The sequence below is a fragment of the Gymnogyps californianus genome, chromosome 18 (genome assembly GCF_018139145.2).
Source record: "Gymnogyps californianus isolate 813 chromosome 18, ASM1813914v2, whole genome shotgun sequence".
Lineage (NCBI taxonomy): Eukaryota > Metazoa > Chordata > Aves > Accipitriformes > Cathartidae > Gymnogyps > Gymnogyps californianus.
In genome coordinates, this window is record NC_059488.1 from 12,578,673 (window position 1) to 12,603,721 (window position 25,049).

General features: G+C 44.1%; 1 protein-coding gene across 3 annotated transcripts in view; it reads left to right on the plus strand.

The window, feature by feature from the left end:
* The window catches only part of LMX1B (LIM homeobox transcription factor 1 beta), a 103,892-nt gene that overhangs the window by 73,414 nt on the left and 5,429 nt on the right, over positions 1 to 25,049 (plus strand). For all 3 annotated transcript variants that reach the window (XM_050908096.1, XM_050908097.1, XM_050908098.1), the window contains exon 3: positions 21,820 to 22,052. In XM_050908096.1, the coding sequence (XP_050764053.1) occupies positions 21,820 to 22,052 (233 nt within the window). The remainder of the gene's footprint in view (positions 1 to 21,819; positions 22,053 to 25,049) is intronic.

Here is a 25,049-nt window from a genome sequence, read left to right on the forward strand (position 1 = left end):
CATTTATAGGTTAATGCTAGTCTTTACTATAAGAGAATTTAACCAAATCAGGAGCAGACCCTTATCAAGAAAGGCTAGGGCTCTTGTTGGAAGTTACTGACAAGCTTTTATTGATTTTTCATGAACTGACAAGTGATAACAGTGTCTTAAGTTTCTATCTGGTGTGCACCAGCTTTAGAGTGCAAATGCACAGACTTGCACTGAGCTGCTTGCTTCTTCATGATATCTGAATCAGGTGCTCCCCTTTTTGTTTTATGTTTTCTGCCAGTGTCATCTCAAGACTTCTCTGTATGTACAATTGCTGACGGGATTGTTGGTAGCTTTCATGATACTCTTCTCCTGCATTCAGTAATGTTTGTCAATAAGGGCTCATTTGGAAAGGCACCCTGTTAATCTGTTCATCCTGTACTTACAAAGGGACATGAACTTTTCTTGATCAATCCAGGAGTTCCTTACCAGTGACTGTTGCACACAATCTTGGTATTTCAACTTCTTTCCAGAACCTTGTGTTTGGAAAATGCTGATTTCTGCTGTGCTATTAACTACTAGACGTGCACAGTCTTCCTCCCAGTTCTGACAGAATTTGGAAATAAAAATGCATGTATATTTTCCAAATGAGATTGCAACTCTAGTGGTTCAACAGGTCTGTCATCTCACTTAGATATGTGTATCAAAGAGTGTGGAAGAGTGGCTGATTGGGTTTGTTCTTAACATTGTCATGCCAAATTATTTTGATTGTATCGATTTACTCATATGAAAGCTATGGATTTCATTAAAGCTCATAAATTTAGTCAATGGTAAAGCTTAGTCGTTTGCATTAGCAAACACAGGTTTTCATAGTGTACAAGTGTGAGACAATGTCTTCCTGGCCAAAAGAATTTGCACCTTTTTAGAAAATGCAAATGTTGCTTGGAAATGCCTGTGTTTTACTGTGAAATGTCCTCAAGATGAAGAGCTGGAAGGAGGTTCCCTCAACATGTTCAGGCGTTCAAAGCGGGAAGCAATGCCATCAGCAGCTGCTCTGTCTTCAAGGAAAAGTAAATGCTCAGGGATCTTTAAATCATCAGCCTCACTTGTCCTCATGCAGATAATCTCCAAGTTGCCAATAACTGTTTTCTTGCGTAGCCCCACCTCAGTCCTTCACAATGTGACAGCTGTCTCCTCCCAGGGTCCCTATCTGATCTTCACTGCTTTTTGTGTCTTCGCTGCTCTTTGTATCTGTCTGTGCAGAGGTGGCTCTTGTACCGGGAATGCTGGGGTCATCCCCACCAGAAATTTCTAAGCCTTTCTCTGAGTTTTATTTCCCTCCCCTGTTAAGCACAGATGGTGCACGGGCCAGAACAGGAGATGTACTAGGTCACCACCCGCTCAGAGGCATTAAAGCTGCTGCCCTCCAGATGAGAGGAGAACCAGTGGCAGTACACAGAGCTCTCACTGGAGAAGACCAGCAGGAACAAATGCAGCCAGCTGAAAGCCAGCCCTGACCTATCCGTTTCCTTGCTGCTGTCAAGTTTCATTTATTTCTTGGTAAGAAAACATGAGCTGGAGTTGCTGCAGGTGTAGGACCTCTCTCACCTGCCAGCTGGATGCAGCAGCGCCTGATGGCTGCAGCAGGCACACGCCTGGGAACTGCTCTTCAAAGCCCCTCCAGACCCCCGGGAAATAGGGTTGTCCCCAGGTGGTGGGTGAAACGCGTTGTGTCTCTGGCAGCCCACGTCAGAGCCGTTGGTGGAGCAGGAGTGAAGCGAAGCTCTGCGAGGACTTGGGGGGTCCCGCAAGGCTGCACGGGTGCTGCCTGGAAGTGATTAAAAAGTGCGCCGTGAGGAGGTAAACTCTGTGCCGGTTTTTGAACGTGTGGAGTAGCATGGACAAGGCTGTGCCATTTTTTAGTGAACCAGATGGGTGCAGGAAGGAGGGTGTGGCGAAAAATTGAAGTCTGTGGCACTGCTGTCTGATTTCTGACCTTGGTCTTTTGCAGATATGTTTCTCCCAACACCTGAACTTTTAAAAGACCATTAGGATCCAAACATTGTTCTTTTCATGTTATTGTTGTTATTTGGGTTTGGTAACTTCTGAATGTGCTTCCAAGTTATGAGAGAGCCGCTTGCCTGGGTCAGCAGAGTTGGTTCTGGACTGACATTTTGATCTGTCAAGAGTCTAATTTTCAAACAAAAAAATCCATATGTAGCCTTTTTTCTTCTTTTTTTTTTTCCTATTGAGCAACCAAGAAGTCCAGCTTCATTATGAGACAAAGGATGATGTGAGCTTTCGACAAGCAATGGCTGGATATTCTTTATCCAAAAGAAACCATATTACACTTTGCCAGTATAAAACACACTCTTGCCAAGGAGATATTAAACAAAAGCACTCATTTTAGGGGGGCAGGGGAGAGGTTGAAGCTGCCAGCCACGATCAGATGACAGATATTTTTGTTAGGAAATAATACCTTTCTCTGATTTCCTGAGAGGTTGAATATAAAGCATAAAACAAGGGACAGTGCTGAAATCCAGAAGAATTACCTCTGTGTATTCTGCTGGAGGAGAGTAAACAAGTACCTATATGCCGCCCAGGTACGACAGGCACTGTTTGGACAGCTGCATTGCCCATTGAAAGGTGCTGCTTGATAGTGGCTTGGTGATAATAATGCTGGTTTCATATAAGGTTCATGTAAAATTGTACATCTCTATAGAGATAGCTGTGTTAATAAACCCTACACAGCAGCGAAGTTGGATTTTCTGATGCATACCAACTACTAATGTAAAACATGCTCCAGTGAGAATTCCTTGAAAAACTGCATCTACTGCTGCAATAATAGTAAAAGGTCACCTTGGATCACATTTGCAAAAGGTCAGATGCTGGTGGAGATAACAGCCTGTGCACACAGAGCAAAAGTTGGTAGGCTCATTGTGGTTCCATCTGCAGCTGAAAACCAATCAGGATTAGACATGGAAAAAAGCTTCTTCCATTTTGACTGATTCTGTGGTGGAAGAGGGATTATTCATATAGTAAGGAATGTCTCTGGGCCTGGTAAAAACTGTCAAAAAAGGCAGAAGTATTTTTAAATGCACCATTGTGCTGAGCTCCTCTTGTATTTCTATGTTCTTGAGATGGATTGGGATGAATGCATGTCTTCAAAAGGGTTATGCCAGCACAGTTTGATAGAATAGCTTGTTTAATGTGACATGGCACAAGGTATGTAATGCAAAATGTATGTATGCACGGTTTCCAGCTTGACATCTGTAGTATAAATCTCATAGGCATAGGGAACTGTTATCCTCAGTTTGCTGGGAAGTTTTCAGTATGAAATGGTTGGAGTTCAGTTGTTTGCTGCAGTGGATTGTGCATTCTCTAAAGTCGGTTCTGCGGGAATTTGAGAAACGCCTCCCTCACAAGTTGCTGCTCTCTTCTCCAGCCCCCTGGAGCCCCACCAATAGCTGACAAACCTCAAGCACAAGGATAAAGAAGTGTGTACTGAATCCTGCCTCTCCAGCTGTTCTCAACCAGATGTGCTGAAAATGTTGCAAGCTTATTCTCAACATTGCGGCTTTTCGCTTTAAAGAAAATATATTCCTGGAGAGGTCCCCGTAATTGAAATGGTCCCAGGAGGAATTAGCGTTTCTGTACACATAAGCTGTCTCTCCATCAGGCCCAGCAGAGGCAGTGAGGAGAGGGGCTGTGGGACCGAGGATCCCATCTAAGAAACTCGAAGTCATCTTCACCATCTTGCAGCCCAGCCTCTCTGGTTCTTATATAAATGATATGTGATCTACTCCAGGGTAGTCCAGGGGAAGTCAATTCAGTTGTGATGTATTTAGGTTGTTTTGAATGATGGTGATATTTATTTGTGACAGGGCATGGTCCAGAGATGCCCACTGAAGTTTGTAATGCTTGTCCCTGCGCAGAGGGTAAACGAAGGTCTTTGCCTAATGAATTTATATTCCATTATAAGCAAAGTGCATCCTTCTTTCTCCAAATTATCTCTTACCAGTTAAGAGACACAAGAAATGTCATTTATCTTTGAAAATGAAACGTTAGGACACATGTCAGAGGCTCCCAAATGCTTCAGTGAAAGAAGGCAGCATATATTCATGGCTGGAGTCTGCCCTTAAATCTGATAACATTCTCTGTCGGCCCCTAATTCCATCATGGTGACCCTTGCGATATAAGGTGTAATATAAAGCAGCAACTGACAGTAGTTACTGCAGCTGCCTAAGACCTGACAGGGTTTTACTGAGTACACAAGAGCATTCGGTACCATTTATTGCGAGTCTCTGAAGGATGCAGAGTGATCAGTGTTCTTGGAAATGAATGGGCTTTTCATGTTGTTGATTTCATTTCTGGGGATGGACACAGCGCTCCCGAAAGCGAGGGATTAATAGTCCTGGCTGGATGCGAGCAGAGTGCAGCCAGCACTTCACACTCTGACGCTTGAATCAGACACTGAAAATAAAGTGTGGGACTCGGAAAGAGGTTTCCAAATATTTGACAGAGAACTACCAGTGAAACTTAGTGCTATTCCTATTTCTAGGCTGCCAGCAATATCTAGTAAATTTTCCCAGAGAATTGCTGCTGTCCACGACAAGGCTTCGACATTGCTCTTTCTTAACCCCCTTGTTCTGCTGAAGATTTACCTTTGCCTCTGGGGCAGTTTGATGTTGCTAAGCAAAAAAGAGTAGTTGTGTCTCCGGCATGTTTGGGGCACTCGCGCTGCTAGGCAGACACTTCAAATAAGCCTCAGGGGCTGAAATGCCGACCAGGGCTGCTACCTCTGGCATCCAGTTAATTTTTTTGTACAAAATGCAGCAGAGGCTCCAAGGAGGCATCGCCAAACAGTGAGCACTGGAGTTAAAAGACTGGGAGAGGGGCTCTTTGTCTGAGCCCCAGAGCGAGCTGTAAGGGAGCCAGGAGCTCGAAGCAGAGGCCCTGGGGCTGGGGCGCTGCCGGCGCGGGGCTGGGAGCCAGAGCGGGCCTGGAGCTGCGGCCCTGCCCGGGCTGCGGGCTCAGCGGGCCCCGGCCAGCGCCGGGCGGCCTCCGCCGCGAGGAGCAGCTCCAGAGACACCTGTGCCATCCTCCCCTCGCCCGTGGCCACCGCGCGGCTCTGCCTTCCCGCCGCGCGTCGGCAAGCCCAGCCGGCCGTGGGAATCCGGCGGATGGCATCGAAGCATGCGTCGTCCCACGGCTTCCCGAGCCCGGGCTCTGCGGATGCTGCCCCGCACGTGTCCAGCACAGGCCGCTGTGTTAGCGCCTGCGAGGCGATGGCTGGCGGGTCCGTAACCGCCGTCCCGCGCAGTCCTCAGAGCGTCTGTGCCTCACCTTTCCGTTGGAAACGGTAGTGGGTATTGACACAGATCGGCTTCACCATCTCAACTTTACAAGGTGTCTAGGTGGAATATTGATGGATTTGGGCCTCAGAGTGACTAATTAGCATGCAGGATTCCTCGAAAGGGTTAACATGGGATCTTTTTAATTGTCAAAAGAGTTTCAGGCTATTAGTGTTGGCATATTCTTCAATAATCTGTTTTATTTTTACCTGCTGGGAGCTTAATTAAAAAACAAAGAGGCTCAATTTAAAGCCCATTACTATGCTAATTTTGTAAGAACTGGGCGGTGATTAAGAAGCTTTAAAAAGAGGAGTTTAGTTTCCTCTAGGGAATGGGTTGGAGGCAGGTTTTATTTCGTTTCATTAGCTAGCTACAATTATTTATAAACTAAATGGAAATGATATTAAAGAGTAATGAAAAAACCAGCATCTATGTATTATTGAACAGCAGAACTTTTTTTAATTTAGCATCGAAGTGTGCAGAGCCTTTATTACTGCAACTTGCAGTTAACGCAGCTAAATGCAGTTGTTAAATATAAGAGGCTTTTTAAATATGCCCATAAATACAGAGCTGTCTGGTTTGCTTTTCCTATAGATCACTGGAGTAAGTTTATAAAGATATCAACGTGACAATAAAGATGAACTACTGTCTCTTTTTAAAAAGATTTTATGAGGTTTTATGCAGGAAAATTTCTTAACAGAATAAATTGCGAAGACTTATTTTTCTATACTATGTATGTAATGCTGTATAATCTTAACAGCGCCACAAACTTCCTACTGTCTTTTGCCTGTCACGCAAGCCCAAAATAATACATGCAATTCCAGCAGTGTGAGGTGTACCGGGGAGGAGCGGCTGCATCGAGTGGACGTTCAGAAGCCGAACGCCAGGCAGGTACCAGCGCAGCAAGGGCTAGAGATGTTTCTGTGGAGGTGGTCTCTGAAAGGGTGGGGGCGAGCAGCAGCAGGAAAGCCTGGCTCCTGGTTTGGCTGGGTGAGTGGGCAGTGGGAGGATGGTGCTGTGGGTGCAGGTATGGCCAGGGAGAGGCTGCGAGGCTGGCAAGAGCCCAGGGGAGGGCTCCAAGCCCGGGCAGCAATTTTGAACTGCATCGCCAAAACAAGGGTATCTGTTTGTGGTATCTGTGAGGATGTGGGCAGGGAGATGCGCCCTGTATCTGCCAGAGGAACTGGTAAAACTGGTGTGTATCTTCCCAGCCACGGGAGGAGGAGGTGGTGCTGAGGCTGTGCCTGGAGGAGCCACATCTCTGGTGGCACCAGGGCCTTCTACAGAAATAACACTTTCCTATAAAATATGTAGCTATTCCAGCTCGTGTAGCATGAATGAGATCTGGTTAGCTTGGCCCACCTAGTAGCTAAGTTAACTTAGCGTTTGAATTCACACTGAAACAGTTGCTCCAGTCTTCTAAAGGAGCATGAACTCCACGACCCAATGACCAGCACTGCCGTTCAGTGCTGAAACCTTTGTACCACTGCTCGTTTCAGGGAAGCTCTCTTGCTGTGCTGGGGATGGGGAGTAGGAGGAAGCCTGGACCAACTGTCAGACGTCAGCATCCACCAAGCAGAGGGTCCGATGAGGAGGAAAGCTGGCTGGAGGGCCAGCAGCTGATGCCAGTCCACCCTCATGGGCTGCCCAGAGCAGCTGGCGTTTAACCTCTGTAAGGGTCCATGTCAGTCTGGCTGCAGCACGAAGCTCTAGGCACGGGTGGCCAAGCTTCCCCAGAGTGTCTTTGCTCCCATGACAAGGGAGCATTTGCATCCGTGCGCCTGGTCTTTAGCGAGCCTGTTCTCTCCAGCATGCCACAGAACAGGCGCTCTGCTTTCCTTCCACCCGCGGGAGACTGGTGGTGGAGCTTAGGACTGGCCTGGGGCCTCTGTGTTTCTTGGCTATGGGAGCCAAGTCTTGGCCGTGAGACTGGCGTGCGTGCAGGTGCGGGCCGTGGGCTGGGTCTCTTACAAGTGTGCAGGCTGCAAATGCTTACGTAGCTCCTGCAGGGAGGAGTTGCATGAGCACTGGGGGGCTGCAGGCAGCCGCACAAGACAAGCAGGGTTGCAAACGGATCTGCATCAGGGGACTTGGATAGTGTTGCAGGGATGCAGAAGCGAGGCACCAACTGCCTGAAGTGCTGTCTGTCCCAGCTACACCCCGCCACGGTGCCAAGGGGACAGAGCTGAGCAGCAGCCCTGCGCCGGGTGTGCTGGATTTGTCCGTGCTCCAGAGTTCCCCCTAGTTTGGAGTCCTGCAGGAGACCAACCCCCAGGGCTGTCCGTGCTCCGCAGATCCCTCCCCAGGTGTCACTGCTGTCAGTGATGCTATCTTGTGCCCTTCCTCAGCTGCACCTGCATGTTTCTTCAGCCCTTTATTCCCTGCTGGAATGGGATGTGCTTCTTGTACATGGTGCCTTGCTGAGGAGGTTGAGCCTGAAATGTGACATGGGTTTACAGATAGTTTCAGCATTGGACTAGGGATGGGGTGGCAGAGAACTGTCTCTTTCTACTTAAATGTTATAAAAGGGTCCTTTGGAAGTGTAAGAGGGAGTTTTCCATGAAGGGGGCGGCAGGTTTGGCCTCTGTATTTAATTCCACAGACAGTGTACTGATCAGCCAGTGGAGATTCACCCAGCTGACTCCTAGACAGCGACACGAGGTGTGCGAGGCTCACCCTGGGCTACCCTGAAGCCAGTAGTGGGGCTGCAGGCGCTGGCTGTCACTGGGGAGTGCCAGTTCCCTGAGTCCTGGGAAGCAGTGAATGCATTTCCACTCTGCGTTGCTGCGTGTTTCAGACCAGCATTTTTTGGGTAAATGCTGCCGCTGTGAAGTTGTGTCCATAGGTGGGGCCAGGAAGGTGGCTGTGCATCAGATGGGCATTGCCGTCCCTCTGGGGGATGGCGATCTGCAGGGCACGCCAGGGAGGGAGGCAGCAGCCACCTCACCTGCTGCAGGCACAAGGTGGGGTCCTGCAGGAGCCTCCATCCCCGCAGCTCGCTCCGTGCGCAGGGGGTGAAGGAAGCCATGCCAGCACCCAAAGCTAGCCCCGGTGTCAGGCAGCACGATACTGCTTTACTGTCCCCTCAGCCTTCTTCAATTGTCTGTATCAGGGAATGGTGTGAACGAAGACAGTGTGAACTTCATGATGGGGAATCTGTAAGAAGGGGGCTTTTTATTCCCACTTGTGTTGAACTTTGCAACTGAGCAATCAGGGGCCCATCAACAACTGAGCCACTTCACCTCTCAAACCACGACCATTTCTCTCTCAAATTTACATTTCTGGGGCCAGGATTTGCATATTTTCTCTGTGTTTAGTAGGTACTACTGTTGAAATAAAGACAATAAAGTGTAATGTGAACAAGCAGGGATATGTAAGAAACCTGCACCATTTGCGCGTTTATTTGCTTGAGACCTAATCTAACTCTGATGACAGTAGTAACTGGGCTAGCCCACTCCAGAAAACAGAAAAGAGCTGGCACTTTCAGAGTGAACTGTATGACAAAAATGGGACTATTTTTCTTTCTTCTGATGACTCTGAACCCCTTCCAAGTCCACATCCAAGAGCGACTATTTTCCAAACAGAATCTGTGAATTGCCTAGGCACTCTTGAGACTCTTGTCCTGAGGTTTGGGCTTTTTGCTGGTATGTATCTGCTTACAAGAGGATTTATAACTGTAGAGACATGTTTCATGACAGAGCTATTGCTGTTGGTTCTCAAACTTATTTTTAATTAAATTTTTGATCTTCCTGCCATTACATCTTTAATTCTATAACAATTTTATACTTCTCACACCAAAATGGTTGGTGGGGCATCTCTGACTTAAATAGTTGTCGTAGCCAGTAAAGCGATTCTTGACGAAAGAAATAAGTTACGAGAAGGGTCAATACAAGAATTAAAATTACTTGGAGTGCCCTGCACATCTGTGACTCAAATATCTATAGAAACCAGCAGGAATTCTGCTGTCAGAGTCTTCTGTGCGGATCCTGAGTTCGTCCTGAGGTGCAGCATTCTGGAGCTGTTTAGGCTCTGTCAAATCAAAGTTCACCATGTTGCTTCCACAGTCACGTTGGGGAGAAAAGCCTAACACTGCAAGTCTGCTGTTCCTGTGGGTAAACTCAGGGCTGAGCCCAGCCACAGAGCTGCCTCTTGAGATAAAGGTCATACAGCAGAACAGCTTAAAATCCTCTTTTGGTTCTAAAAGCAAACCAGGCTATCCAGGATCCCTGAGGTCTTAAATGTCCCTTGGCCTTCTTTTGACCCTGTATACACCTTACATTCTTCCTTTAATGATTGACACTCAGTGGGTATGTGCCTTCGGGCATACTGAAGTTGTAGCTGCTTCTTCATCAAAGCCACTGTTTACAGCTGGTTTGAGTTGGATGCCAATAAACAGTATTCTTTTTGTCTCAAAATAAAAAGCAGCTTAAGTCCCTAATGATAAGGATTTTGTGCTTTGTAGAGGAAAAATTGAGCTAGGTTGGGACAGCCAGCCACTCAGCTTAGCAAGTCAGAGTACTTTATACTTCCAGCTGAACCGCTTTTATCTCCTCAAGTGAGTGGGCTATAGATTCTTATCATTGTGGCAGAAGTGATGAGGGTAACATCTTTAGTTGGAAATCATTGGCAACATGTGGAGAAAGCTTAAGATGTTGTCACACTTTAACTTGGTCCTAATCTGTTCAAAGGCAGTTCATACTTTCTAACTGCGCCAGCAGGTAGTGAGAGGGAGTCAAAGACCATCAGGGTAAAATAGCTCATGCTTTTCTTTGGAGAGTTTATGACTTTCATAAAGCGGGTACAAAGAAACTGCAGTGGTAACTGTTATTGTCTAAATGAAGAGCTTATGTTCACCCAACCATATTTCATTAACTTGTACACCCAAGCTTCTACATTTCCTGCCTGCTTGGTGCAGTGCTAGAAGCAAATCTTAAATATTTTAATGCCTATTGTCAGCGAAATGAGAACAAGAGAAATGTGCAGATCAGGCGTGCCCCTTACGTGACCATCTGACGTGTCCGTCGCGACCAGCAGGTAGCACGTACAAGCGTGTGCTGCAGTGTCGCCTGTGGCGTTCACAAAATTTCCAGTGCAAGCTGTTTTGTGAATTGTGACATGTGCTGATGGGAGATCCAAAAAAGGAATAGTTTTCCTTCCAACCGCAAATTGAGACGCTGCTAACAACGCTTTAATGTCAAAGCCAGGAGTTCTGTGAGGCAGTAGTAGAAAATAGATTTAGGACCAAACTCTCAATGGAGTTAAGCATTTTTAAAGTCTTGTTACCTGTGAATGAGGACCCAGTCCTGTTCCTGATGGTGTCAAAGGAGTTCTTCGTTTCACTTACTTGAAGCAAAAACTGACACAGCTTCTCCTTCTTTATTTATCTTTAGCAGATGATCTTAAGAAGCTCAGAATTACTGGTGAGCAAACTTCATTCTATTTCAGCAAATATTTTGTCAAAAAAAAAAAAAGTGCTTTGTCAACTTTGTAGGAAGGACAGTGCAGTCAGAGAAGGACTTTTTTTTTCCAGCCAGATATTCAACAAAGCACCTGATTTTTGGAAACATTTATGGAACCCTCAGGAATACCATGGGATATTTTTGTGCTTTTATAGAACGATTCCAAGCTGTACACATTTTCTTGCTAAAAGGAGGGAATGCTCTACTGATATGATGTGGTGGGGATTTTGTACACTTTCTCTCTAACAGGCATCTCTGTTTTTTCTCTCTATATGCATGTGTGTGTGTATAATATATATACATATATATAACCAAAAGTTAAGTAGTATTTTCCAGCTTTGACCTACTTATAAGTTTTCATTTAATTAAAAAAAAATTCTGAAAAAGTTAATAAAATGTTTAGACAAACCTTTCAGTCTTGTGAGCTTAAGGGAATAATCCTCTTTGCATGCCTAATAATGTTGTTGGTGTCTAATGGGATTTCATTTTCACACATGTGGAAGTGTCCTGTGTGATATATGTTTAACTGCTGGAATAACTTACAACCTGTGCTAATGTTCCAGGCAAAAGGAGGGTCTGGGCATGCTGTAGGGCCTTGCTTACTGATAAATTTTTTTGTATGGGTTTAGATGGTCTAGTTTACCAAAGCCTGCATACAAACACAGATGCTGATAGCTAAGTCTTTAGGACTGTCAACCATGTTTGGTCTTACAGAAGCTAGGAGATCTTGGTATTTCCATGTTAATCTAAAAATTCAGTTTATAGAGCAACTATAGTAATCATCCATACTAGAATAACTAGGCTAGTCTGTCATTAACTTAAAAAAGATGAATCAGATGTCTGTTCATCAAGGTAAAAAAGATGAATCAGATGTTTGGAGTCTTCAGAAAAGCCTGTATTGAGAGCTATTTATTTTCCATCGTAATATTAATAATAAGTAATTGACATGATGTTAATAAGAGTGACTCCACATTACAAGAATAAATTATTATTCCTAGACATTGCAGGACACACCTTTAGTTGCTTGAGTATTTGGGTTTTGGTTTGGGTTTTTTATGGTGTTCCTTTTCCTTTCTCAGTGGTCCTTTTTACAGAGTTTCTCCCAAAGCTCTGTGCCTCTGGTAAGACTTCTGTCTTATCAGAAGAACAAAGTTTGTGAAAGAAGGACAGTAAAGAGAAACTATGTGAGATGATTGGGGGGAAAAATGTCATCCATTAAAGGCCAGGCTAATAGAGCATGATTTAGAGCAGAATATAGCAGGGACTTTTGTAAGACAAGCAGCAACTTTTCATGCTCAGATGGGGATTCTTGGGTTAAATTGCTATCTTTGAGTTCTGAACTTGGAAAGGTATTAAAGTGGAATTAAACCTTTACACAATCCGGCTCTTGTGTCATTCAGGATTTTTTTGGGTTCTGTTTAATTGTACATCACAGCAGGGTTCTGAGTGACTGGTGCTCTAAAGAAATGAGGGGTAGGGTTAAGTCTGCAGCCCACTGCTCTCTGCTAATCCTTCTTGTTCCTTGAAGAAGGATTTACTTTTGCTGCCAGCTTGTGAAAGACTTTCCTCCTCCCGAAGAGATTGTTGTGGCTTTCCTGGGGAGGTGTGGTTGCTATAGCAGGGAGTCACGCCTGGGTATTCTCTCAAACCCTACTGAGAATGGGCCAAAAAAGAGCCGAAGAAGAGTAAAACTGGGGATTAAAAAATGGAACAATGGGAGACAGGAAGATAGGAGTGGGAACAAATGGGAATTACAGCACCAAAAATAATGCAAAGTGACAAAAAGAGGAAATAGAAAAATAATAGCTGACAGTCGGACTGAAAAGAGAAACACTACAAAAGAACAATTTATTTTCAACAGACAAAGAAAATAAAAGGGCATCTGGGAAATAAGACACAGTCCTGTGTTGAGGGCTTTTTTCATTCTTACTGTATTGCAAACATATATGCACCAAGTATACAAAACTTTCTCCAAACCCGCTTCTCAGTTCCACCTTTGCCACGATCTGTTTATTCAAAACAAAATCTTCTTGGTTTTTAAACTGTGTGTTTACTTGCTGTTAAATGATATTTCTAATTGTGTCTGTTCCTAGGGACTAAGTGTAGGGTAATTCTGGGCTTTTCATATAAAATATTGACATGTAGATCAATAACAGAAGAAAAGATCCAACTCGGCTCAAATTCTGTTCTTGAATGCTTTCCAAAGAAATAGCTGCCTCCAGGAAAATGCCAGTGGGCACTTGGTTTTACTGCTGCTTACTGGAGACAAATTCTTCGGCTCCTACCATGGCAATGCCCCTGACATAAGTACCTGGTCCGGCCTCCGCCTGGGCGCCGTGCTCAGCCACTGCGGGAGCGGAGACTGCGCCTCCTGCTCGCCCCGCCACGCTTGCGTCCTTAGGTTGTGTTGACCAGCTCATCGCTCTATCATAAAGAGCTTACCTTTAGGATTTTTAGATGCTGTATTTTGCTCCTAAACCCCTTTGCTCTACAAATCAAATGCAGCGTGATTTTGCAAAGATCCAAATGTTCTCATCCCGGTGAAAGAAGCAGAAATTTTCATTCATTTTAAAGTTTGTCACATTACAAATAAAATTTAAAAAGAAGCCAGTCCCACATCTAACAGCAAATCTCTCTGAATGCCTTTCCTGCACCCTACTGCTTTATATATAGGAGAGGCAGAGAGATGTAACAGATGAAACATTTTGTTTATGAAGTGTCTATGTTTTGTTTTATTTCACATGTTTTTGCAATATAGATAACAGATTACACCACAGAGCTTTCATTGCCTTGTGCTATAAAGATACTATAAAGCCTTTCTGGGTATTAATAATAGATTGTGTTGATGAGTTTGGAGAAGCTGGCAATAGACCCCCCACTGTAAAGACATTAACACCACAGGACTAAGGTATCTTTCCCTTGCAAATCAGTTGCTAAATTGGCTGTGCTGATGGGTTTGGGCACAAGCTCTTGTACAGCATCAGTGCAGCAGGCACAGGAAGTTATTTTGTTTTATACTGGCAAATAACGTTTCTTCCTCTTAATGTTCGTAGTTGAGCGGAAAGGCCCTGTGTAAATTCTTTCCCTAAGTCATTCTTGCCAGCCAAGAAATAACTTAGAAATTACATTTGAATTGCTTTGACACACGATTATTTTTTTCTGTAAAAGTGAAGGCCGGGGCAGTGAATCACCAACAGTACAATTTCCCTGCTTATAGGGCCTTTAGGGTGAATTTTCATATAAAAATTATATTAGAAGAATTTCCCTGTGTTGTTGGCGATGTAAATTCAAAGGCAACTGTAAATTCAGTATGCCACTTAGTGAACAAGAAGGATAAGACGTCTCATCAGACTAGTGAATATTCAGCGCGCTGGAGACGGGCGGTGCTCGCACAGAGCTGGGCTATGAAATAAGGCCCCCTCTCCACGCAGAGCACGAGCCATTCTGCCCACTGGAAATCAGTGAGGTTGTACAGGTAGGAAATAAAGATGGATTTAGTTTAATACGTGTAAATAACTGAATAAAAATCCAACGGAAGAAAAATGAAAAAAACTTTGGTTTTCGGTAGTGACCTAGCTCAGCAGAGTTGCAGCAGAAGTACAAACTCCCCAACACGTACTATGCTTTTATAGCACTTCAGTATAATTTGAAGCAATACAAAAAGCACAACAGCAGAAGCCCGTTTAGCCTTTGTAAAACTCGTAGACAAAAATAACATTATTTCCCAAATGTTTGCACTGCCTAAAAATATAATTCTAACAAAATCATCATATTTTTTTAATCCATTAGGCTTCTTAATTGCAGCCCTGGCTTTATCAATTCAATTGGCGCCCTTAACTTTTATAACAGTTTCTATTCTACAGAACAGATTAGGAGAAAATTGCAGCCATAATCTGTACAGTGCAATTGCCGTGCTATAAAGAGGAATGGGAGTAGCTGAGAAGAGCAATTGGATTCCCAAAGGTGGAGCACAGTAGAGCAATATCAGTGACTTTGTAAATGAAAAATTGTTTTAATTCCCTTCTAACAGCAATAATTCGATTCTTCATAAATTTTTCCATCAAAGTGTTGTAAGGAAAAATGCTATAAAATAGAACTGCATGGCAGTGATGGAAGACAGTTGAACAAAGTGGTCAATTAGGGGATGAAAATTAAGCAAAGAGAAGAATCCATTCTGTCACATTCTGCTTGCAGCGAGAAACTCCTCTGCACTTTACATTTTATGTTTTACTTTATAGTTAAGGAAGATGTAACTTTTTAGGTCATTCTGGCCCCACTTGAGCAAGTTACATTAGGGTGGCAGCTTTGAATTCTGTGTGTCTTTATGCATTTTAGTGAATCCATTCGTTGGGTCTTTTCCATTTGTCTCAGCATCATGGTTCCAACCCCGGAACCGCCGGCGCACAGAGCTTTGGCACCGTCAGCAAAAGCTGGGCCCGCCCGTGGAAGGGATTTTGAGCTGCCTCAGCTGCAGGAGCTGGGGTTGGGTACTGGGTGGCTGGGGAGTCCTGTGCCCGGTGACCTGAGGACCTCTCGAGAAGGTGACGAGCACTCACCCGTCACCACGTGAGGGGGTGGCTGTCCCAATCCATTCCCCTGCCAAACACCCGCCCCATCAGAGCAGGCGGCAGCTGAGACCTGTCTTGGCGTGTTGGGAGGGAGCTGGGAACGGCTGGTCTGCACGAAGGTCCCTCTGGACCGGCCCTTGCTGCTGTGGCCGCTGCGGGGATCCTGCGGGGTCCTGAGCTCTGCTCAAGAGGGGACGTCAGCTTGCTGTCCACAGATGACTTTTTTCCTTTGTTGAAACTATGTAAAGAGAGAAGATTAACACAGGGCAGGAGACTTTTTGGCAGTTGTCATTTCTGTTGCGGTAGCGGCCAGTGATGGTGGTCCGGCTGGGACTGCTGCGTGGCACAGAGGTACGCACAGCGCCGCCGTCCCTACCGCTAATGGGAAGCAGAGTCTAAAAATGAACCAAATCCTGCTCCTATTGAGGCAAATGGGACATTTTCCTCTTATTCCAATGGGAAGGAAATCAAATGAAGGGTAATATTTTTGTGGATGTGGTCGTGACACAAGCCATTGTCTGGGTATGGCCATCCTGTGATGCTGCCTGGGGCCCGTGTTTGGTGGACAGAGCGGTTACGTGAGCTTGTGGCTCTGACAATGTCCATGGTCAAACTCCCACCAGCCTCAGAGCAAGATTTCGCTTAGCATGGGGTAACATGTGGTCTCTATCATTATTTTATCCATTCGGTTGCCTTTGCACGGCAGTACACCACTTCCGATGAAAACACAGGTAAAATGTTCACGGGAAGAAAAAGTAACTCAGTCCCAAGAAGTGCTACTTTTTAATCTGTGAATCCAAACCCACATTGTGAAGCACAGTTTTAAACGCAAGCTTTCACCAGCAGTTGGTGTTCTTACTACAGCACCTGTGGATAGAGGGTTAATAAATATTTTCTTCGGTTCTCCCTGAAGAAGAAAAAGGTTTCTTTGTTTTAGTTTCTCTCTAAATATTACATTTTTTTTCCTATAAACTTTTAATTTTTGCGCATGTTTTATTACTACTCGGTGAAAGGGAATTAGCTTTCTTTTACTGAAGTTTCAGCGGTGAAATTGGCTTTAATAAACTATGTAATTATTTTTTCTGCAGGGAAAATATTTAAAATGGATTGTTTCTTTTTTTAGGGTTTCTTTTTTTTCAAATCATAAAATTATAATATTTCTGTTTTGCTTTAGTGCATTTGAGATGTTTTGAGTGTTCAGAATTCAGTGTAACCAAGCAACAGTTTTTCTTTTTTATAAGCACCCATGAGCTGTAAGACGCTACAAAAATGTTCAAGTCCTGTGCTGGAAAGAAACCCCATGCATAGTGTTTTCCCCATTCTATGTCATCTAAAGAAGACGGAAGTATCAAAATTTCTCCCAAAGAACAAGTAACAGATGTCATTCATTAGTAATTTAATTTCTTCTCTTAATAAAACTCAGTTGTGTGAAAAGCATAGTATATTTTACTTCAGCTCTAACATATCTCGTACTATACGAGTGCCAAGCGAACTCCCAGCTGGCTATGTAGGCACGATAGGGATGTCATATACAGGCTATTATCAGAAAGAAAAGCGTCAGAGCCAGAGACTATACCTACAATATTTATAAAAGCTTGTGGGCACCATCTTTGCATATTTATTAAATAAAGAAAAGCCAGGTATCTGCTGTGGTTTCTTGCAACACATAATGTCAGAATAACACAGAAAGGAAAATGATTTAACGTCTCTGATAGGTAGACAGCAGCATCTGTCCTCTTGCATATATCAAGCACAGCTTAATAACTTCCTATTTACTGCTTCACGGCAGAGATCCAGTAAATAAACAACCTGACTGAATTAGTCTATTTTTATACCTCTGTCCTGTATAACAAACCTCTTGAACCACACTTAATATGAACAGCAAATTTCGCACTGCATATGGAGATCTCTCAGCACAGATTAAATTAGTTATAATAAAACAATTAAAATCTATTTGCCCACAGACAGGAGGAAATGAAGGACCTGGGTGAGCAATAGAAAGGTAAAGGGTGGATTGTCAGGACATCAGAAGAGTAAACAGCAGAACCGGGATTCTCAGGAGCATAGCAGGGTCAAACTTACTGCAAGATAACTACGCGAGAGATAATAAATCAGTAGTACGTATTAAACACCAGATGGTTGTGCCCATGCAGGAAGGCACAATGGATCATGTAACTGTGGTTGTTTCTAAGGATTACTGATTCAGCCTGACTTCACAGGGATATCCTAACAAATAAAATCTTTATGGCCTCTTCCACTGGTGAACATTTTCATCTACTGTTTAAAGACAGGACCACATGTCTTAGCGTTTTCATTGCCCCTAATATATACGCAAAATTAATTTAAGTTCACCCAGTTTTAGCTGGTGAAGATTTTTTGACTATCTAGTACTGTAAAGTTGCTTCACAGCGATTATTACAAACACTGAGATGGACAGACAGGCCATTGTTCCAAGCTTTAGCTCAGCTGAATCCCCCAAGTGTTTCGGGCATAGAGGCAAACACACTTAAAAACTCCTAAACCTATTGAGTTGTCTTTCAAAATTGTCCAGGCAACAGATTTTATTTATAAAACTCTTGCAATCGTTGATTCAAAACAAGGTTTTCTTGTTCTGCTTTTCTCCTTTGTCCTCTTTGAACAATTTTCTTTGGAATGTTTTCGTTGTGCTTAGGAGTCGGAGATTTCCTGGGGCTTCTAATAAAGGCATTTGATTTCCACTCTCCACATACTTTAACAAGTCCAAGGATTTTGAGGTTTGACATTAACTTAAGAGAGCTGGAGATAATCAGCCATGGGGGTAAAAAGTCAGAGTTATGCAAATTATTTGTAAAATGTATAGAAAGCAAAAGAAATATTTCTTTAAATGTGGTTGGTGTGGGACAGAGCCTTTGTCTCAGCACAGAATATCTGCATGCTCCCCTTCAAATTTATGGCTTTGATTGAAACCTGTAAAGGGGTGATCTGTAAAGTATTCCTGCTATCCTACACTTCTCAACAGGTTTATTACCATTCGTTTATAAAATGAACAGTCTAATGAGCAGTGTTTTAGATCACAGATATCAAAGTCTGGTCATTTGTCAAGATTAGTTTCCTGTTGTGAGATTGCCTTGTGCAAAAAAAGTGCATAACCTTGGGTTACTCTCTGGAAGCTGAAAAAAAACCTATAAACACTTTAGAAGATAGATTTAATGAAGATTTTATAATCTCAGAATTAAATCCAACAGGGTGCAGTATGTGTGTGTGTATTTGTGTGAGTGCATGTTATAATGCAGAGAGTACCCGAGTACACAGTATGGAATTTTCTTATGTTGACAACAGACAAAGATATGAAGTCCATGCAGTATTGTCAGGCCAATTTAATGTTAATTTGAATGACTTAATGCTATATTGACAACAACGTAATTCGTTATAACTAAAAGACTGCCTTTGGAAACATTGCTGTGAAAGCACCATCTTTCTGGCAATAGTCAATTGCCAACAAACAACACAAAATATTTTCTGTTTATGTGTTAGACATCTTTTATTTCGAAGAAGGAGGAAAAAAAAAAACCCAAACACTCAGTAAGGCAGTATGACAGCGACAGTGCTACTCAGGTAAACAATAGAGTCCATCGCGCAAGGCTAAGAAGAAAGTAGATTATTTTTACGTCGCAGTTAGAAGAAATGTGAAGGGGGGGTATATGCTTTCCTACTTAAAATTACTTGTAAACCGTATTACATTTGTGCTTTCACTTTCACTGGACGGTGGCGTATTTTGTGGTTTGCTTGGAAGAAGCCTGGCGGCAGTCGCACCCTTACCTACCGATGGCGGTGCGCCCGTCCCCGCAGCGCCAGGCCCGCTCCTTTCGGGCCCCGGGCCGCGCAGCGGCTGCCCGCTGCCGCTGCCCCCCCGCCCAGGGAAGGCTCCCCGTTCTCTGCTGGCTGGGCGGGGAGGTGGGACCCTGCCTGCTGCCTGCCTGCTGCCCGGCCGCTGCCGTTCGCGCTGCCTGCAGTTCGGCCGGCTGGCAGCGGGGCCGGCGGGGGTCCGCAGGGGCGGGTGCGCGGGCTGCTGGAGCCAGCATCTCCGCCGGCCCCGTCTTTCCAAGGCAAAGAAGTCCCTGCGCTCTCCGTGGCTGTCGGAGCCTGGCTGCTGTGGTCTGCCGGCAAAGGGGGCTGGTGGAGCCGGCCTCCTGCGTTAACTCTTTCTGAGGAGAACCGCGATGCGAAGTACAGCGAGCGCTCGGCGGTATTTTCATTAACGGCACGACCACAGCGCTGGGGTTTTGCCGTCGGTATCACGGCAGCATTGCGAAGGTTTTTAGACAGATCGCAGTGGCTGTCGTGGCAGGACCGTGGTCACTTTCCGAAGTTCCTTTTCTAAGATTTCTCAGACTAGCAGCACTGATTTGAAATGCAAACGAAGCCAGGAACCTGGAGGCTGCAGAAACAGCAACAGCAGCCGCTTTCCCCGCTCTGGCTGTTCCATCTGCAGCCCTCAGAGCTGGTACCGCACGTCGGGTCTGTCCCATCCCTCCTGATAGCCATCGATTGAATTTTACTGAAGCGTACACAGGTTAACTGTCACAGTGGTGTAAATGAACTGATGCCAGTTAGGGGAGCCGGATGCCTTCACACCAGATTTGCTAATCTTCGGAGTCTTTAAGCGTGCTCCATCATAACAACAGTCTTCCGACAAAAGATACAAGCTTAATTAAACTGAGTCAAATAGGTTTAAGCAGTTAAATAGAAACAACTTTTTTAAGTGCTTAAAATCTGTTTGCTCTTTTTTTCCCTTTGTGTTTTAATCCTTTCAGATATGTTACTGTGTATAGATAAAAATATTTCCTGCTTAGGAATTTGCTAGCTAAAGCATTGTAAGACAAAACCCCACGGACAAATCCAGTAGACTGTATGAAACAAGATGGCCTATTTACGAGCAGTGCCCGTGGGTCCTGCGTGGCATCAGTTTCCCTTTAATAGATTTAATTCATTATGTACCCAAAAAAGAGCCACTCAGTCCACCTTGCGCGGCTTGCACAATGCACAGCTGTTACCTGGTGGCTGTGGTCGTGCAAAGTTACGCACCGAGCCAGCAAGGTTAGTAGCATAGATCTCTTTTATTAAATTGAAAGATACAGATGGGGAAAACCCACAAGTTCTTGGGCACTCAGCCTTTCTTTGGATGCCATATGCAAATGTATTTACATTTTCTTTTCCCTCCTGCCCATTCTGTGACTCCCATCCTTTTGCTGAGGAGCTAGTGACTGCCATTTTGCTGTTCTTCTCAGCTCAGACAAAATGGAGGCTTTGGAGGAATCAGTAACTACCACAGCCTGTGCCTTCTAAAATTGAAGATAATCGCCTTTTTTATAAAAGGTGATAATTTTGAGGGTGGGGAAAAAAAAAAATCAGCGTACCCCATCCTAAAAGGCGGAATCTCCTTTTTTCCCTGTGAACACATGGGTGCAGTTGTGTTAATTTCATTGCCGAAACGTAAATGTTAATGCACCTTGCACTTTGATGTATTGCCATAAAAGACACTGAATTTCAAATCACCAAGCCCACTGTGTGATACAGGGACGTAACTTAGCTATTCATCTTTATTTGAAGCAGCCCTCTTCCTAAAAGCTCACTTAGGGAGATTCCCAGTTGCCATTAGAAAAGCAAAATAAAATTAATCTAAATCATTCTAACTTTATCTTAGAAAATTAATGATGGATGAAAGAGGGGGTTTACAAAGGTTTAATAAGAACTTGTCTGGAATACAGTGTATATTCTAGAGCCTGTGATTACAGTGGTAATTTAGCAGATTGTATCACTGCCTATCTCTGCCAAAGGATGTTTCACACCATTTAAAATGCACAATACTCCCTTCAGAGACAGGTTGTTCTGGAATAACTCAACATCCAAAGAAAAGCCATGTTATTTCACTCCTCTCTCTATCAATTGCATGTGTGCGATTGCTTGCGTGTGCGTCGTCTTCTCCTCAGCAATAGCACTAAGTTTTCATGCTTGTTTCTGTGTTCATTTATCAGCCTCCTCAGAGACAGACAATACCAAAAATGGAAAGTCATGAAATCTATTTGGAATAGGGTTTAAGTGCTGAAACCAGAGAGCCTGTATAAAACAAAGCGTGAATTGGCCCTTCCTCTAAAAGGTGAATTAAAATAAATTTGGTTTTGAACAAGTTATTCAAACTCTGAGAGCTCCTTTTTGTTTCTCATTTTGAAGAGGAACAAAACAGTGAGATAAGAACAAATCTTAGTATTTTTTATCCAGTAAAGGTGATTTGGGAATCTCTAGACCAAAGGGATTAAGATTTGAATAAATTGCATGCCTGTGATGTTTCCAAGACTAAGGATGCAAGTCTCGCAGTGTGCAAAAGCATGAGCCAAGCTGATCTGTAGTTAAATTAAAGAATTTGCTGTATTTAAATTCATGCAGTGTATGATCTGACATTCCCTTTGACTTTACTGCCTCTCTTTCTTACAGGCTGTTTGCCGCTAAGTGCAGTGGCTGCATGGAAAAGATCGCCCCAACAGAATTCGTGATGAGAGCCCTGGAGTGCGTTTACCACTTAAGCTGCTTCTGCTGCTGCGTTTGCGAACGACAGCTGAGGAAAGGGGACGAATTTGTTCTTAAGGAAGGGCAGTTGCTCTGCAAAAGTGACTATGAAAAAGAGAAAGACTTGTTGAGCTCGGTCAGCCCAGACGACTCAGACTCAGGTGAGCTTTTCCCACACCTGCTCTGACTGGAAAAGCCGCAAGGGTTTGTAGAGCTTTCTTATAGAAAAGTATATCCATTTTCACATCCACTTTATCTATATGCACATGCCACCCATGCAAATTAGCAGGCACAGCTGAAAAAATCCCTACTTGCAGTCCCTTCTCCCTAACTTGACTCCCTTCCTTAACTTGCTGCTTAGAAAAGGACAAAAACTTTTTGTTTTCGTCTAAGTATTTTTCTGTAAGATCACAAAATGTGAATCAGACTGACTTCAGTTACCTGAGGCCTCATTCAGAGTGTGCTGTTTTCCATAGGCATTCTTCCACCCACTTAACGTATTTTTCAGGGGATCTTCTTCACATACGCTTCAGCACTAAGCTAGGAAAATGGGCAAAGTAGTAACATGATCTTCAAGAGTATTCTCTCTGCCAATCACAAACGGTAACTTTAAGCAAAACTACAAGTACAACACAGAAGTACTGAGGAGAATCCGAAAGAAACCAAGAAGTGGGTTTGTGCTGCAGCAGTAGCATGTGCAGCGCAGGAAGCCAGGGCAGCTGCCCGCGTGGCGAGGCTGCCTGCGTATCCGCTCCCATTAAGGCAGGCAAGGGGGCCCACACAAAAAAAAACCCTAAAAAGCAACAACTTGAATGAGGAGTTCAGGGGAGTCTGTCTCTGGATGCTTTCCAGCCAGCTACAATGCCTCGCTCTCCTGACTTCCATCCCGACTTCTCCCTGGCAGTATGTCTCTTCTGTGCTACTAAGGCTCTAGTTTCTGATCGTCCCTGTTGCCTACCTGCTCTTTTGTGTCTGAGCCCCATTCTGGTGTCAGCCTAGGAGATCATCTATGTGTTGACCCAAGGATAGCTGCATTATGGCTTGTATGCCACGTATAGTACAGGAGCGAGGCATGCAAAGTGAGGCTGTCTGTCCAGGGCTGGGAATGCAGTACTGCACGGGACAAGTAGTTCACACACTGGATTTGGGTTCTCCAGTCCAAAACCCAGGGGATCTAGCGGTGGTTACAGTGAGGACTGCTTTCAGGCTCACCGGCAGTTCCAGGCGAGATGGGATGCCTCCTTCCTGTGCCATATACACTCAAGGAGACTGGAAATCTCCTGCTGCCGGTGTGCCCTGGCTGATCCCAAGACTAGAGACAGTGTGTACACCAATTGCTGCCAGCCATCATCATTGCGCACTTGTTTCCCAAGAAAATGTCTAAGAAAATCAACAATTACCATTCCATTAAGCGTACAAATGACATGAATGTTTGCCTCTGGTTTATGGGAAAATGCATTATTCCAATTTAGCTAGGAGCAGTAATTATCCTTAATCTCTAATCTGAGAGCCATATTCTCCACATTGCTGAAATTTGTATTTTCATGTCAGGAATGCTGCAAGACAAAGGTCACTGCTGACTCAGCAGGACATGCGGGACCGGGGCCTTTCTTGGAGCAGCATGTTATTTATTGCCATACTGTATTTGCAGGACCTTGAGTGCTCTGCTCTGTAAATCTCGTGTCACAGGGTTTGGGCTCTTTGTGAATTTGCCCGAGGCAGGTGAGTTTCCTACTTGCCCTTCAGCGTGTCATTCTCATCGCCAACTTCAGCATCCTGCTGTCTGCTGTCTGTGCCCAGACAAACGCCCTTTGAAAAGCTGCGTGTGCGGGGCTGTCCCCACGCTGCAGCGATGGGCATGGGGATCCTCCTCCCCTGCCTTCCTCACTCACCGCGCCGGCACTGGCGGCTGCTGTTAGCCAGCCGGCTGCGTTTGAGATCTGCTTTGGGCACGGGTGGGCTCTCCTTCAGGACCAGATTTTCTATTTTGTGATCAGCAGTAAGCTACCACAGTGGCACAAAACCACCTTGGTTTCAATTTCATTTCCCCTTGGCACAAGGGGTGGTTTCTTACTCCTGGAGATGCTTTTTTTCCCCTCATTATTCTCTGTTAGCCAAACCCAAACCTGAAAAACAAGTTGACAAATTAAATGGGATGTTTTGTCTCCCATTGTCTAATACATTGAAAACACAGATCTCCCAGATGCCTGTGTGAGAGCAAATGATTTCACATAGCCCTGGCTGAGAATGTGTCCTTCTCCAATCAAATATTTATCCACTGGACGCAAAAGTAACTCTCCAATGAGCAATATTAATCCTCACAAACCTTTCCTTAGAAATGGCATGCTGGAAAGTTAATAATGTCATGGTTATTAAAATGACTGAACTTCTCTTTAATCATTAGGCAAAAGATGCTTATTAAAGTAAAAGGTGATTAGATTGCTAGGTGCATAATAATCAGACCCTAAAATGAATTAAAGTCTAATTTGTTAATTCCCCAAACATAATCTTTGAGTACATAAAAATTGCAGTGTGTTTCTTCACGTTGAAGTCCCTATAATAGTATAGGAGTGTTTTCTGGAAGAAAATCAGTAGTCTCGTGAAATAAAATATGCTGAGTTGAAAAGTTGTTTTTCACAACAAAGTTTGTACTTACTCTTCAACCTTTGCTACTGCGATTGAGATTTCTCAGTACAATATAGTAATACATGTAATATCACCAGATTGTACGAATATTTGTATAGAAAATACAAATAATCTGTTTGGTCTACACAAGCACATATATACTTGCATGTTTTTACCAAGAAAGAGAAATTTGTGCATGCACATATAGACACATTGTAATACACAGAGAAAGAATACTGATTATTTCTGTGGGATACCGAAACGAGATGGCAGAGATTATATTTAGTAGTATCTCTAGAGCTTCAAAATATTCAGAACAATAACTGGAATCTACGCTATATTTAGCTAAACAGACTTTGAGATATTTTTGTGATATTTGCATTTACACGGTTTTGCTGCCATAGCGGTGCAGGCAGTAGTACCTGTCTGCAACTAATGCTTCGGGAGAAGATGCGGCTCTGCTGCGAAGGGAAAGGAGTGTATCAGTTGGTGTGGTTGCAGCAGGTGAGCACACAGGGGACCAAGCGATGCCA